Source organism: Poecilia latipinna, unplaced genomic scaffold (assembly GCF_001443285.1).
Source record: "Poecilia latipinna isolate Pla-1442-1.1 unplaced genomic scaffold, P_latipinna-1.0 Scaffold1777, whole genome shotgun sequence".
NCBI classification, from domain to species: Eukaryota; Metazoa; Chordata; class Actinopteri; order Cyprinodontiformes; family Poeciliidae; genus Poecilia; species Poecilia latipinna.
The window spans coordinates 219,612-236,787 of NW_015114393.1; the positions used below are offsets into that span (position 1 = coordinate 219,612).

The 17,176-nt window shown below is 39.7% G+C and overlaps 1 protein-coding gene across 1 annotated transcript in view; it reads right to left on the reverse strand.

Annotated features, from left to right (window-relative positions):
• Positions 1 to 17,176, reverse strand: part of nlgn3a (neuroligin 3a) — a 66,984-nt gene that overhangs the window by 40,265 nt on the left and 9,543 nt on the right. Inside the window, exon 2 of the mRNA XM_015061087.1 lies at positions 16,250 to 16,435. Coding sequence (XP_014916573.1) covers positions 16,250 to 16,435 — 186 coding nt within the window. The remainder of the gene's footprint in view (positions 1 to 16,249; positions 16,436 to 17,176) is intronic.

The window sequence follows — 17,176 nt, forward strand, 5'->3', positions numbered from 1 at the left end:
CCAACGGGAAAAAAAAAGGGGAGAGAAAATTGCAAAATGGTTTTTTCCACACCCCTTTTGGGTTTTTAAAAAAAAAAAAAAAAAAAAAAAACAGAGGCAGGAAGGAGGAAAAAAAGGTCACAGTTTCATTTGTAAACCAATAAGTGATGCAGATATTTTAATCCACAGGTAGAATTAGGAATTAATATGTTCATATTAAATAGAGTCTAAAAACAAATAGGTGATGCAATGATCCTTGGGTGTATGCGTTTTATTTGTGTTGGTGTTTTGATTCTTTCCTTTACTTTGGTTTTTTTATGTTCTCTTGGTTGTGCCAAATTCTATTAATTTCTCTACATTTATTATTGTTGCTTAGGTATGTTGCTCTATTTATTCATTCCCTTGGGCTAAAGTGTCTTAGATTATTCTTGTGTTCTTAAGATTATTGCAAGGCTTCTTCTCTTTACTGTGTTAATTTGTCTTCCCATTCAGTTTCCCTGCACTGTACAAAATTTTCCCTGATTAGTTTATCTGGTTCGCTTGTCCCTTATAAGTATTTCAGATAGTATTTTCCCTTTTCAGTGCTGGATCATTCCGTTTCTATGTCTGGTTTCCATTTTGTTCCTCTGTCCACGCTCCTTGTCCTTTTTTCCATGCAAGACCTGCAAGTGGTTGTGTTACATTTATCTTAAAGGAATCTTTATTCAAACGTGAAAATATTCCTGCGTATATGTGAGTGTGCAACTCTGAGCGATGGGATTCCTCTCACTTGACATAAACATTCTGAGGAATTTCGCTTCCACTTCTCACAGATTTATGTCCGACTTCCACCATGAAGCTATGCAGATTGTTTATCAGCATTTCTGCATGGACAGTGTTCGCGCCTGTGTCTCATCTGTGTAAATTCAGTGAAGTACTTCCATGGTAACACGTTCTCCTGTTTGAATTTTAATCAAACACGGGCCATCCTTTCACCGCCGGGGATGTGTTGGCTGTGACGGGTGTGCAGAGTTTTTGGCTCTGATCTGTGGCTGTTTCAGTGAATGGCGTCAGATATTCGCAGCGCCACCTCTGATGTCCCAGCTTTCAGTCCTCCCTGCCAGCTTCATCAGTTTTCACATCGAGAAGTAGGCTTGTTCTTTTGGGTTGCTGACAAATTACAACACCACATTTTGCGCCGTTTGAATATTTTAGCTTCATTGCACTTTTGGGGGGAGTGCAGGGGGGGGGAATGTAATACCTGCCTGTCCTGTGGGATTTTTTTTTTAGTCGTGTCTCTTTCTTGCTCTGAGGAGGATGTTTTGATACGATGAGGGCGAGTGTCTCTAGAGGGTTAGGGGTACAAGCCTCGTCTTTTCCTCTGGGTCGGGGTCACGAGGTGAAAAGGGCTGGACAAATTGCTGAACTGGAAGGAACGCTTATTCTGTACAGCTCTTTAATGGAGACCAGAGGGAGAGGAGGAGTCGGAGGAGCTCGGGCTGTGGCACAGTGGCGCTGTTTCACAGTCTCCCTCTTCTCTTCTAATGAGCATTCTATTAGCAGCAAGGGGACAGATTTAGGCAGTTAAGCATACGGAGAAGGCTGGCTAACAAAGCAAGTGGTTAGCTAAACAGCTGTTCTGTCTCTGAAGCTACCTCCCATCCTCTGCTAATGAAGCCCTCACTGATGAGCAGGAGTCCCGGGACATGCTGGAGAACAGGCACAGACACCCACACAGCAAATCTTGGTTACTCGCATCCCGCATCGAATGCCTATGCAGAGGGTAGCTCCACCGACAGGACAACCGAGGCTCCAATTAGATAGTGGCTCCGAGGGGAACCCTAAGAATAGCTCACTGGGTGAGCACAGACAATTTTATATGCGTTGCGTGCTGCTCTGTGTTTGGAAGGTAAATACTCTTTTGTTACGCTTTCTTCACTGGAAGATGGCAGAAGCAATAATGTGTTGTTGTTTTTTTTTTAAATAATGGACAATAAACAGATCACCATGATGGTATTTTGTGAAATGTGGCGCTCTTACGTTTCACCATCATTCTCTGCAGTGCAAGTGCAGAGGATGGTGACGCGGATTGATCGCAGTGGTGCGGATTAATCAGAATTAGTAACGTGCCATATGGGTTTGGCAGCACCCATAAAGCTGCAGAAGATGCATGCACGCCCAGCAGCCTTCACTTACACAACAGACAATGCTTAAAGGGCGATGTCTGTTTTTCAAGTAAGCAGAATGTAAGTGAAAGAGTTTCTTTTAGCGAGTCTGTCAAAAAACATGATTTCTTTTTTTTTTTTTTGCAAACAACCTGCGGTACCTTCAGGAGGAACAGCAACCAAGTAGAAGCCTGCTGCTTTACGTTAAATATCGCCCAAGATGTGGGACTACATCCGAACTAATGTGGACAATGTCAAGCTCTCTACTGGGAAATTTTCACCAACCGTCACCCGCAGTTTGTTTCACCTAGTCTGTAGGTGAATCATTGTAGGTGAAAGTAAGACCTCGCCTGTTGTGTTTCCTTTCACACGTTTCAAATTGGTTTTGGATGCTTTCGTCGGACATTACAATACTCGCTGAAATTTTGGAGGTTTTTATGATGCAATTCTGACACACCAACTTGTGACAATATAGGAGTGATCAATAGTCTATAAAAGCAATGAACAATCATGAACATAGTGGACCATATCTTAACCAAAGCATAGGTATATGGAGGGATATTGTGTGCTTGGTAAATACTTGACCAGATCCACATGAACGTTTACATATTCTTATGTTACAACACTGAACTTCAGTGTCTTTTATGAGGATTTTTATGAGTTGGAATAGGACAAAGAGGTGCACAGTTTTAGAGTTGTAGGAAATAGACACACAGTTTTCGATGTTTACTGCAAATAGACTCTGATAAGTGTTACATCCATTTTCATTCAGCACTTTGTAGAATCAGCCCCTGCGGCAGCTTCCAGTCTTTTTTTTTTTTTTTTTTTTGCTATGTCTCTACTGTGTTTCCACAACCAGAGTCTGAAATTTGTGCAAATGCTTTGGTGTGCCATAGCTCAAGCTCAGCCAGATTGGATGAGGAGCGTCTGTGAATATTAACCTTCAGCTACAAATTCTCTATTCGATTTGGGTCTTTACTTTGAATGGATCATTCTAACACATAAAAATGCTTTCATCTAAATCATCCCAGGGTGGCCAACTCAAGTCCTTTGCAGCCTCTAAGAGGTTTTCTCTCAGGATTATCATGTATTGACTTCTATCCATCTTCCATTCGGTTATGATGTTGCTATTTTTCACTCAAGGGATGATAACCTTCTAACTCACAGCAACGAAGTGCTAAATTAAAAGCACATGCCATATAGGAATTATGGCTGTTTGTTAAGTTGAATGTGAAAAAAACAAACACAGCTTAACACAGTTTAGGGTAAATCCATGTAGCCGTTTGGTGCAAAAGTGTTATTTTTTAAATTAGAAAGAAATTACAATTTTAGTAAATTTGTTCAAATTAACTCTGTTAGTCTCATTGTGAGTTTTATTTTTCTTCCTTTTGTTTGAATTGTTTGTTTACTTTTCACACAGCAATCTTATTAACCTCAATGACTAATTTACTGCTAATATATTATTCTTCTCTTTTAAAACAGAATAAGTAAGCCAGTGCTTGCCTCTAGAAATCAATAGTTGTCTAAAGTCGACTGAAATAATGTCTAGACTAAAACAACTCATTAATGGTATTCTCTTTTTTTCCACTTTAATTAGCATACAATTCAACTATTCTTTTTCAAAGGACCAATACCAAGGCATTATTGAAGATCATGTGAATTTTATAATATAACATATTTGGAAAAAAAAAAAACAAGTTTATTGAATAAAATTCAAGTAGAAACATAAAGTCAAAGTTTAAAGCAAATATTAGATATTTCATCTACATAAATGTATATGTATATAATTGGCAACAACTTAACATTTCCAGCATGAAAAGTGATCTTTTATAAAGGCGCTTGACCCCACTTTTACGCATGAACACCTGTGAAGTTCAGAGGAGTGCACAGCATGTACGTCTTGGTGGTAGATTTTGTGCTGGATATGTTCACAGGGCGGGGAGCTTCTGTTTGTAACGCAGGCAGGGATGATGTAAAAAAAAAAAGTGTAGTGTGGAAATATTTGTGTGTTGTTTGAAACATTTCCCTGCAATGGACTGGTGATTAGCTCAGGGTGTACTTTGCCTCTTGTCCAATAAACACTGGAGATAGGCACCAACCCCCCCTATGACCCTGTGAGGACTAGCAAGTATGGATGGAGGCATGGAAGGGACATGTCCAAGATTAGATACGGAGATGATCCATAAAGCTTGTCTCAAAAATTTTATTATGTAAATACTTCTGGATAAAGGATGATGCAGCAACATATTTTGATAAGGCTGCTTGTCAGCTTTGTACACCTGAAATCATACAGACAGTTTATAAGTTGTGTTGATGGAAATATGCCTTAAGCCAGTCCAGACTTGATGCTGCAATCATTTGAATGCTAATATAACACCTTTCCTAGAAATTTGGGAACATCAAAGGACACCAATATGTGTGCAAAACTATTAATATTCAGCTGAAAATAAAAGACACCTGCCTATTGTAGTCATTGTCGACACCGTTGGCATCTACATAAATTTTATTACGGCCAAGGTCAGAAAAGTTCAAATTCTTCCTTAAAGGGCTTTAAGGAAAGCCTTAGGAGTTGTTTATTTTCTTTCTGGGCAACAAATTGCATCTTTGAGTTCAGCCTCTAAATTGTTGGCTCTGACTCTGTACCTGTTTTGTGGGCATTTGCTTGTGGACAGAGATGCAGACATGCACAGATATCACACAGTACATGCAAAGCTGCAAAAATGCATTATTTATCATTCTCACCCTGCTGGAGATTTAACTAAAAAGCTGTGAATGGCTTCCCTAAAAGACCTGTTGTTTCAGGATGTGAAAGTTGGTTTCACAGGAAGAAAAATAACATACACTAGCCAACAGTGTGTCTTAAGAGAAATACACAGCTCTGGGAAAGACTGAACACTCCAACAGTGCAAGGAAGTCCTTGGTTTTCCAGTCCAGAACATTTGTTTTAGGTGTTACCGTCTCCAGCACTTATTTATAGGACTAATGCGCAAGGTGGGATTCATTTTACGTGTCACAAAAAACATACACAAGGAAAAATGTATAAAACGATCAGTTTGACGTGTTCAAGTCACGTTACAATTTGGAATCAAAGAACTTCACATTTCTTTGAAACATTGCAAACATTTTAAAGTTCATGTTGGGTTAAAACTCAGGAATCATCGTTTCTGCTCTCCACTGTTTTCTTAGATGAAAGAATGTAGCACATCACCGAAAACGTTACACTAAAAAAAAAACAAACAAAAAAAAAACAAAAAAAAAAAAAACATGTTGCTTTGTCGGTGCAGGTGAGAACATATTACTGCCAAAACACTTATTTTAAAAAAAATCTTCAGCTTTTTAGTCTATACTTTGCACACAAAGCCACTCTTATGATGACAGCCACAACCAAGCAATAGTGAAGAAGAGCAGACATTCATCAGTAGTGATACCTACAAAATAATGTTAGCTTTGGCGTCTCTACAGAGAAGGATCAAACATCGACACTGCTGCACAACTAAATGCAACAAAAACCAAACTGCTGTCACACAATTGCTATGTGCCTCAGTACCTCAGCCACACTACAGCGTACATGCCTTCAATTGCTAGAAGCAGTGTGACAGCAATTTTAAAAATTAGTAGTTAAAAACTCCTTTAAGTAATTGTCTTATGAATAAATGCATATTTAGAAGGTTGTTTATGATAATTTTATTTTTTACCTTGTGCTAAAATATTTGGTAGATTATTGTTTTGACACTTTGCAGTCTTTATGATACAGCGTTCTACTGCAGTGAACAGTTTAAAGAACCAACTAATTTTGTGGTGGTCGGTTTCTAATTTTGTACTTAATGACAATACTTGTATTTTTTTTTAAAACTAAACTAAGTCAGAATATTTAATCAGAAGTAATACTGTCATCATTGCAAGCTAGCTTTCTGTACAAGTAAATCATAATTGCAGCTCAGATGACCTTTAAAATGCAGCAAGTGAAGGTTTATTTCCCTTTAGCTGTGGTTTGTTTTCACTGTTAAGTCAGCAGTCGGCCAGTTCTCAGTTTGAACCTGAGCAAAACTGAAGTACTATAGCTTCAAAAGGAAGAGTTTGTCTCTATCTTTAAGCTGAGAGAGAGAGAGAAAAAAACACTTTGGCTGTTTCAGTCCCTAACAGTTTCATTCAATTCAGTGAGTTACCTTCTTTTAACTCTGAAAAGGATCTATGGCTCATGTTACCTCTCTAAGCTAAAAATCTATTCGAGCCTTGTGGGCTTGAGATCTAAAGATTTAGTGTTGTATTCAGGTTTCACAGTTCTGGCACATACACTTGAGGTTTTTGTTTTTCAGCATGTTTAACAGAAGGTCCTCTCAATAGGCACTTTTTTTGTTTGCAGCCAGACTATGCAAATTTTACTGTTAATGCATTTGCTTTCATCAGAAATGAACACATGGCTTAGCAGACTGTGTGTTGTGACAGCACATAACAGGTGATATTAGCATGTGCAAACATGGCAGAAAGTTTTAAGTATCCAGATGGGATACATGAACACCAGTATCTGTGTTGCACTATGATAGGTTCTCTGTAAGGAAAACCCGTGAGTTCTGCCTCTCAGCAAATTACTCAAACTGTTTTCTTTTTCAATATGACACAGGGAAAATAAAGAGTTTTCCTTGTAAACCAACCTTCCTATTGTCAAATCAGTATTAATCTTCATAGTGTTGTTGTCAATATATATTATTTTGCATGAAACATTTTCTATTCTAAAGGGTTAAACATATCAATGTCATGTTGTTATGTTCTACTTCCTCGTTGTTACTGAAGAAACTCTCCTAACAAACAGAGAAGGTGAAACACTAGTGATTAAAATTTATGAAAAATTTATGATACAATCGAGAAGAACCATTGAGGACATATTCCAGTGTTAGCCGAGCAGCACAACACACTGATTGGCACAAATACTTCATTGGCAAACGCAAGATGTGAGTTTATTGAAAAAATGCATATCAAGACAGGTATATATACATTGTTGCAGCAATTTCCACATCAAATTAACCCAGAGTTGAACATGCATAATGAAGCTGTCCTGCAGAATCTGCAGACAAGACATCTGTTGCTGTCGCGAAAATCATTAACTATGACGTTCTGAACATTAATAGAGTGCAAGATAATGCCACACATCAAAATACTAATGCATATCGTGTGATACTGGAAAGCACTGTATTGTTTCACAGCTTTGGTTGCAAAACTGGACAGTGGACACACGTTGTATTGACAAATCCCTATTCTTAAATAATTTGGATCAGTATAGATGGCCAAAAAAATGCTGAACAAGACACTCCTACTTATGAATTACTTGTGATTCTTTCTGTCTCAAAAGATCCTTCAAATGTGGCAAGAAGTGTTATGGTGCTCCCATCCATGGCGTGGCATCAGAGCGGTTCCACACAATCCATCTGTTATTCATGCAGAGACACCGAATGCTTTTTACTGGGCCCAGATAAACAGATGTATGGGCACCTGAGGACTGACCTAACTAACTGCAGGGGTGAGTTGTCAGCAACAACAAGCAAACAGAGTATTCATGGTCAACACTAAAGGAGAAAGTTCAGCTAATTACACCATAGTTCATCGGGCAGACAAACACGGAAACAACAGACTATCTAATGACACATCTAGTCACCCTTGTTGTCTGGTGTGGAATCCCTAATGGGGAAAGGCAGACAATTGTGGGTGCAAGGAAGAGAAGTGCATTTACAAAAGCATTGATAATGGGAAAAGAACCTGGAAAAGACGGTACAAAAGAAAAAATGAACATGGCGACATTTGATGATGTGAGAATAGTGTTAGGGAACACAACATGTTGGCGGAAATTGGGTCAATGTGTACACAACAATAGGGAATAAGGGGAGGTTTGGAGAGAAGGCGAGAGATAGAAAAAGGTGTGAGAGGAGGAGGGAGGTCAGAGAGAAATGGAGATGGGCGGAGGAGGAGGCGGTGGTGGTGGTGTTGGGGATGAGCCCCCAGTGCTCAGCTGTCAGTGCTTCCTCTGCAGGTGGGGCAGGAGAAGTGCCAAGTCCCTCTCTCCCACTCACACAGACACCCATGCATCGCTTTATAATGGATGCTTTACACTGGTGCCAGAGAAAGACTAAGGCTGAGATAGGGAGACATGGTGAGAAGACGAAGGAGCGACGTGGGGGAGGGCTGGGTACTGGAAAAAGAAAGAAACTGCTATGAGAATCAGGGAAGAGAGGAGCTCAAGAAAATGCTTCAGAGATCACTCAATATAGGTGAGACAGGGAAGGTGATAGACAACCAGACAGGAACTTCCATCTAGTCATTAGACCAATCAAGACAGGAAACAGACAAGACGGTCTGAGTACAATGTGACGCTGCTATCGGTTTAATTGATCTAAAGTCTAACAGGATCATAGAGCATCGAGGCACAGCCGCCAGCTGCAGCTACTGCCACTCACAACTGCCTCTGTCTGCCAGGAGTGCTATCAATGCGGTCTGGACAACAATTTATCAAGAATCACGGATGGCATCTACCTGAACTAATGATTTGTCAAAATCTTCTCGCGGGGATTGCAGGTCTTCAACAGACGACGTTTTCTGTAGTCACCTCGTTCATCAGCAGTGATTAGATTTCAAAAGCAATCTCAGCAGTGCATCACCAGATGGTCCTCATTCTATTGTCTTGGAGGATACTGCTTAGACAGTGTGCCACATGGCGGTCAAGCTACTGGAGCTGGGAAGTCCAGCTGTATGCCGTTACCTTGGTTGATGGAAGCGTGGATTTACTAAAGTACTCAATTATCCTCTGCCTCTTTCTGTGACCCACTGCTCGTCTCTTTAACACCTATAACTTCATGCTTTATTGGCTCAGCTACCTGCTGCAAGCTGAGACAGACTGGAGTACCTGACTAAACTGCCTTTACTCTTTTCGGACCATTCATCAATTCTTCATTCCTCTGCTCTCTTCTGCCAGGGGACAGGTAAAGCTGTCTCCATCTGATGGACAATCCAATTGGGTATTACTTAGTGTTAACCCCAAACTGACAACAGGGCCTGGAAAAAAAATTTCTCTTTAATATAACAAGATCTGCTCCACCTTGGATATTTTAGAAATGCTTTGTTTTAAAGCTTTCCTTGTTCAGTAAACCTTTAGATTCATTTTATTTTAGTAAAGCGATGCAAATAACATTTCTGCATGAATTAGGGCATTTGCAACGTATTTCAAGTTCAATCTGCCGTCTTTGTAAGGCAAATATGCGTTGCTACAATTGTCAAATCCACTGTTGTTCAAAGAGGAACTGGATAACACAGCATAGGCCACTTGTTAAAAACAGCATGCTTTTCCACACAATGAATTGCCATCGTATATAGCGGACAACAAAGAGTAGTCGGCGTAAAGAAATACAAGCATTCTTGCTTCGCAGAGATGGCATCCCCGTGGTTTAATTATCGCTCTTGTCAATCGCCGTGGAAGAATACGGCACCTGACAAGGCATGCCCCCATTCTCTCATTTCATATAGACCCTTTTCACACCCTGAGATGCACAGACACCCTTCAGCAAACAGCCAAATCAAGCCTAGACATAGAGGCTTTCTATTGGGCCAAACATGCAGGTAACTTTACAGTGTAGAGGCACTGAATGCCACCGACATCTGAGAAATGGAGGTCTATTCAACTTTGACAATTGTCCCTGGTTTCTCTCAAGCAGGGGGAATTTGCACAACAATGACAGCTGCATTGGCTATGAATAATATCCAAAGGATGAGGTTATGCAGCTATCTTTCTTGCTGATTCAAATTCATTTCCCAACTCAGCTAATGTCGTTTTATTTGTTACCTAAGCCCGATAAGAAATGGATGCCTGAGCTTGGAGAAACAATCGGGACACCTACTATAGATGACATTGATAGCACCTATCCATGATGAGCAGTGGCAAGAGGGACGCCAGGGAGGGTATGCTTTTAGACTTTTCCATAGAGAAATTAACCATTGAAACTGATTCCAGAGAGGAAACCACAGATAATATTTTCAAAGGTTCAAATGTCACAGATGTAACATGGCAGTAGTATTACGGCATATCGATGCAGTAATTCATACAAGAGTAGGCCCAACCATGAGTGCATAGAAATGTAGATACTTTTACAGACTGCTAAAACAAGAGTATGGGTAGTTCAACAATTTTTTAAATATTTGCTCATCCGTACTTATGTTTAACATACTCACTTTGCAACACTAGATTGCCCCACTGACAGAGGGGCTTTTTCCTTTACCTTTAAATATTATGACAAATCTAGAAAATACATTTACTGGTGAATTAGAAATATCTGTGCAGCAAATGTAAAAGATTTGTCTTCAAGCTAAAAGGTTACAGATTTACATTGAATATGATCATGTTCTTTGATATTTGAGCCATAAAAAAACATTGTCATTGGGTTCAATACCTGTAATGGATCAGGTCCTCCATAGCTCCACATGTACTTTAAAAATGTACATACTGTACATGGAAAAACTGTAGAGGTCAGATGCTCATGGCTATGGAAGGGTTAAATCCCCCAGCAGCTGCAGCCACAACAGATTGACAGGGGCAGATTAAATAGGGGTCTCAGAAATGTTGCTGACAGACTTTTGAATTGAATGACTGCCTGAAAAAGCACATTTCCACTGATACGTGCACTAAAATCACCAATGCTTGGCATGACTTCACATAGAAATTTGTTCCTTAAACACTTCACTTAGATCAAAACAATAAATATTTTAAAATATTGCACACATTTGAGTTAGATTAACGGTGGTTTGATTTAAATACACATCATTTCCACAAATATATATATATATAAAAAAATGAATACTCATTCTGTTGGGGAAATGCACAGTGTGGGGTGCAGGGGTATTTTCTGTTCTGGCCATTTTGAATTGAGATGACTCACCAGCCTACATACTTCAAAATACTTTCTCTTAAAGGTCATGGGAGCCTGTTTCTCTTTTCCACTATTACATCAGAGTAACATCACTCTAACAGAAGCCACAGTATCTCGCTAAATCAGGAACAAGGGAGTAAGACATTAATTACAAGGACTTTCCAATCCCATCCTCTATGAAACTGCATGATTCACAAATCCTTGTCAGAAAATCAACTGAAAATGAGCAGCAGCCATGAATGAAGTTCATAATCAATATTTAAGTGGAAGCTCTCTCTGAACATCAGCTTCTGGATGTCATAAAAGATTGTATCACCTAATCATCTTATGTGCAATTCTTTTTCATAATTAGATTCAAAAACTAAAAAAAAAAAGGAGCACTCATGCAACGCTCCTGGATCAAGGTGGCTTGCATGTTGCAAGAGGGATTTCCTGCATTATCAAAAGCCTCTGCACTTCTTGCAGTTCTGCAATAAAACCAAAGCATTTAACATCTGTATTTATGGTCCTCAATAACCCAGAAGTCTTAATAAAAATGAAAGCTGACATTGGCATGAAGGATCCTCCACACTAGCTGTCTTTAATGTCCAAGACATTCCATTAAAAGGAGAGCACTTCCTTAGAAGCAGAGCTTTTATCCTGATTGCTTACAGGAAGAGAGAGGGAGGGGGAAAAAAAAAGAAACCAAACGACCTTCAGCGCCTTTGCAACTAGCCCCTCACATGTGATCTGTGAACAGAGCCATTTCCACCCAGACATGCAAAAATTGAACACATATGCTGATAAAAATATGCAAGGATGTGATATGCGTTTTCTTTTTATTCAAAATGAGCAAAAAAAAAAAGGATGTGGACTTTAATATGCGCCTAAAGACATGTATGCAAATACATCCCTGGCTATTTGGTATTCCTGCCATGTACGGAGATGTCATCTCACTGTTTAAATCATAATGATTATTACGAGATAGGGGGAAAGAAGTCTGCATGTTCAATTAGTGCCTTTGCGATGCCAAATAGATAATATGTGGGACTGACTAATGTCCTTGCTTCGAAAATTCCTTTGCTGTTTTTCTTTTTGAAGCCGAGGGAAGAGAAGATTTAGACGGAGATTCCTCCCTCCCTGGGAACACAATTGTTGAGCTACATTTAATAAGCTGGTCAGAAACACTCTACTGCCAAGAGAGACTGTGCCTTTAATGACCATTTCGCTTCTTCAGTCACAGATGTGCAGCTAGATGGGCACATAGCGGACCAGGAAGCCATCTTATTAATAGCAACACAGCACACATGCAGCGGACTGGGGAGCAGGAGCCTGCAGCGGGAGAAATGGAGAGAGACCGCTGGAGACGTTGCGTGGTTTTACTGTTTTGCGGAGGCAGGGGAGACAGATGGGTCCAGTAAAGGGAAGATTAGATGTTGGGCTCAGTCTGGACTGGAGTCTGAGATAAAAAAAAATATAAAATAAATAAATAAATAAAAATCAAGTCCACATGAGAGGTGATCCAGGTCCCTCAAACAAGCCAGAGGGGAGAGGGCTATGTGATGGATGTATCTTGTGACTGGAACTCTCGGCACGCCCACGTTAGGGTGGGCACCAAGGCCAGGCCGGAGGAGCAGGTAATCAAAGAAAGAAGCCGGAGGGCCGGGGCGATATAAGAAGATTCAGCTTATTAAATAACCTTCAGGAGGAGTACAGAGGATCCAAGCCACCGATAGGCATAAAGAAGTGTCTGTTATATTGAAAGTCTATGCAGAATGTTCACAGGGAGTGCACAGTATGAGTAGAACCGCTGTCATTAAAGACACCAACACACCAGGGGAACTTGGGAACAGTGCAGCATCGCCGTTGGTTTGCTTTTTCTGTTTTCTTTTTATTTGGATTTCAATTTCCTGGATCTGAGAAGAAACTAAGAAAGAAAAAAAAAGAGCTTGTGTGAGTGTTGTGTATTTCCTCAAGTTAATCTTATCCAATGTTACCTTATTTCTCATAGGAGTCCAAATACAACACATTCAATATCAAATCACACCTATGATTTCAAGGGACACAGGATAAGATTATGTTTTTTGGGCAAATGGGAATAAGGAATCATCAAGAGATTCAATAATCCGCTTAGAGTCATATTTCCAGAATGTTTATTTAAATGTAAAAGAAAAAAAGCTTAAAAGATTGGTTCATATTTCATAAATTTAATATACTGTGCCTTGCTAAAGTATTCATAGTCTTTGGAGTCTTTTAGTAATTCATCACATTACAAAAACTTCATAAAACTTAAGGATATTTATGCCAAAAACAAATAATGCTCAATTTTGAAGTGGAAGAAAAACAATTAATGGCTTTCAAATGTTTTTACTGACACAAATCAGAAAAGTGGGTCAAGCATTTACATAATCTATTAGAATAGTTGAAATGAAATGAAGCAGCCATTTGAGCAGGACTGTCTAGAGATCTTAGCCTTGCTTCGATTTGTCTAGATCAGTAATTGAGAAAATGTTGCAAAATCTAAAGATCGATGTTCACAGATGTTTTCCATTTACTCAGAGTGAGCTTTAGCAATTTCTTCAAAGAACAATTGGCAAAATTTAAGTCTCTAGATGTGTACAACTGGACACATTACCAAACAACCTGTGGTCTTAATTCTGCATATTTACTTTTCATATTTTTACTTGTAGAAAAACTTTAAAACCCTGTATGTTTTTAGTTTCGTGAGATAATTATACACTACTCTGTGAGAATGTTGACATTCATGGACTTCTGTGGTTGTATGACAAAAAGTGAAAAAAAAAAGAGTTAACGTTATGTTGCAGTTTATGAACACTTTTACAATGCACATTAACAAGTTTTACATCAATTTTCACAGCTATGGAGATAAAAACTTTTTTTTTGTTTCCTCTCTGTTTATTGCGTTGACTTGGCAACAAGAGCATCCCACCAGCTTTCGCTACACTGACTGCTTTGAAAGCAGGTGCAAAAAGACACTTCTCCACTCGGATTTCCTGTCGCATCCTGCAGCCCACTCCAGTCCTAAACTTTCTATAATTACAACAATCTGTGCTCCTAGAGAGTCTGTGTGAAATCTGATTGCCATTGGTAACATTCGCAGCAAGAGTCCTGCTGTGATAGAAGGCTTCCTGTTTCAATTTCCCAGGATCCCTTCAAGTTTTTGCTTGCTCCTTTCTTTTTCACCCCATCAGTGGGGCATACATTTCCATTCAGGGGAAAAAACAGACCCGGTAATATCCAATTTACTGGAAGGCAGAAGAGATGGTTTCACTAGCAGTATAATAACATGCTACATGAAGCGTGGCATTATAGAGTGCATAAAAAAAAAAGGCATCTATGATAAAAATTCAATCCAAAAGCAGTCATCATTCATTGGAGGAAATCAAGGCAATTAGTAACACTTTACTGCAAATTGGGGAACACATAAACAGATTGCAAACACTGGCATTGTAACGGGTCCAGAAGAGGTTCAGCTCACACGACCTTCTTCAAATGCACAATGGTCAGCTAATCAAACATGCAGAATTTATTGGAGTGACAAGAAAATGAAAATGCACGCATTTAGTGTATGTTGGCATGTGCTGTTATTGTTTCTGCGTGACTCAAACACTCAATTGCAGCACAGCAGTGCCTGCCTACAGTAAGTTTGGTGACCTGAAGAATGTACTGTACCTAAAAACTGGCTCACAGTAAGTAGCGAATAGCTTCTTGTTATAGTTTTCACAAATGTTACCTAGATGCAAATTAGTTTGAGAATAATACTGAAAAAATATTTTCAGTCAAATATGTAACCACTAAGAGTGTATACAGCCTCTACTGGGGCTTGACCTGGATTTGTTTACTTTGATCAAATGAAACTAAATCCAAGATGGGTCATAAAAAAGGCAGTCCAGATGGGTCTGGTGTGCCTCAAAAGGTGAAATTATGGAAAAGCATGTAATGCGAGTAACTACGGTGGAGGTTCTGTGGTGCTGTGGGTTGATTTGTTCTACAAAGGAACCTTGTAAGATTATTTAATATATCAAGGCATTTCAAACAAAAATCTAATAACTGAAACTGAAAGAGAGCCATGTTTTTGTTTTTTTTAATTCATGAGGACAAAACAAATTACCATGGATTGATGGATAGAACTTTAGTTAATAGGACAGGGAATATAGTGGAAATGCAAATATTTTTCTCCCAACTCTGATTTTCTTCTGTAAGTACTGGGAAGACTAAATGGCATCATTTCTACTCACATAAAAATTCGCTCAATTTAAAGGTCAGATTTTTGAAAAGTTTGCAATCTGAGTTCATGCTACTGCAGTAAAAAATGGTTTCATTTTAAGGCTTCTAATACATCTTTACCAAAAACACCAATATGCACGTAGGGCGGCAGTTGGACATACCGGTAATTAAAAAAATTTAAAAAATCAATTTAATGTTTTCAATCATATTTTCCAAAAGCAGAATGTTTCCCTCATGTCAGCATGTTTGCTACGCAGGAAGGACTAAATGGAAAGCTCTCTTATTTGAAACATTTCCACTACATGCTTCGATCTACATGTTGCACACATGACCAGAGCTATTAATTGAATCCATGACAACACACGGCTCTTGGGTCTGATGCATGAATAACAGTTTTCAGGTTAAGGACAATAAAGTTGACTCTGCAGGAACACAGCTGGAGCTCGATATCCACAGATGGAGCTCAGCGCCAACACACGGGTCTTATTTGTACAAGCCAAAGTGCTTCTTTCAGAACCTTACTTATGTATTAGCGGTAAAGCTCCATCTTAATTCAGCGATGCATTAGGAGAGCATGAGCTTGAGAGATGTTTATTGGATGTCCACGTCAAGCACGAAAGCTGCATAAAGTATTAAAGTCATGGCCAACATGAGCAGTAAATCATCATGAGGTAATATTAAGGTAGCAAAGAGATAAACAACACTCTTTAGAAAGAGGACAGTGAGAGACTGTGTGCGTCATTTAGCCTTAATATAGCTACCTCCTCCTTATAAAGCCATGTTCTTTTGTACCCTGTCCTGGAAAAGACATAAAGCCAACATGCTTGTGTCTAGCATGAAGACCTAGATTTAAAAAAAAACAAAAAAAACAGCAGAGATTGCTCAAATTTACATGTGGGATTAAATAAGGGGTTATTTTGGAGTTACACTAATACACACGCATGCTTCTTCTTCCAAATAGTTACTAGAGCAGCTTTTTTAACGATGCCCTACCTTCGGAGTGATGGGAGAGGGTGAGCAGGCTGACGCAGGAAGCTCCGATCCCAGATCCAAATACGGTAATGCGGTTGGAATCTCCTCCGAAGAAGCCGATGTTCTCGCTGATCCACCTCAAAGCCTGAATCTGGTCCAGCAGCCCGTAGTTCCCTTTAGCAGCCTGATCGCCCGTGCTGAGGAAGCCTGAAACATGCAAAGACGAAAAACCATAAATAGCAGAGAAAACAACTGGCTTAGAAGAGAAGGAAAAGGAAATTCTAGGTTATCTGCAATCCCTAACCCCATAGTCACATTGTCACAGGAAGCATCACCATGAGTGACAGCTGCAGTGAAATCATGACTTATTACATGATATGGCTGTTGGTAAAATAGGAGTGCATGTGCCCACATTTCATCTGCACCTTATGGAAAATCAATGGCACGTCTTCCCAGGTGAACATCAATCATAGATTACTGTGCACTCAGCAATACTGACCAGTTCAAACGAAACCTTGAGCATCTACGGAAAGCCCATCGACTTTGTGTGAAAACGACGTGACTTTTACATTTCTAATAATTTTCCCCATTTTCCTCCGACACATCTCAAACCCCGTCTAACACTCGCCATGTTTTCAGCGACGACACACAAGATTCGTGCGCATTTCCCCCGGCATGTCAGCGTAATCGGCCTTGTGAGGTCTAAGTTGGTAAAGTGTGCGTCTCCTGGGTACATCAGAGCTCGTGTTAACACATACCACTCTCTCTCTCTCTCCAGGGCGTAAGCCCTGCTGAACGATGGGGTAATCGAGAGTCGTGGGAGAAGATCAAAGGCAGGCAATCCCTAAACTCCCCAATGGTGGATTCAGTGTCCGTCAAATCCCCGGGCCTGCATGTGAGGTGACAGCTCGGAGACGTGAGGAAACCAACACCCAATTCTCTTTCACA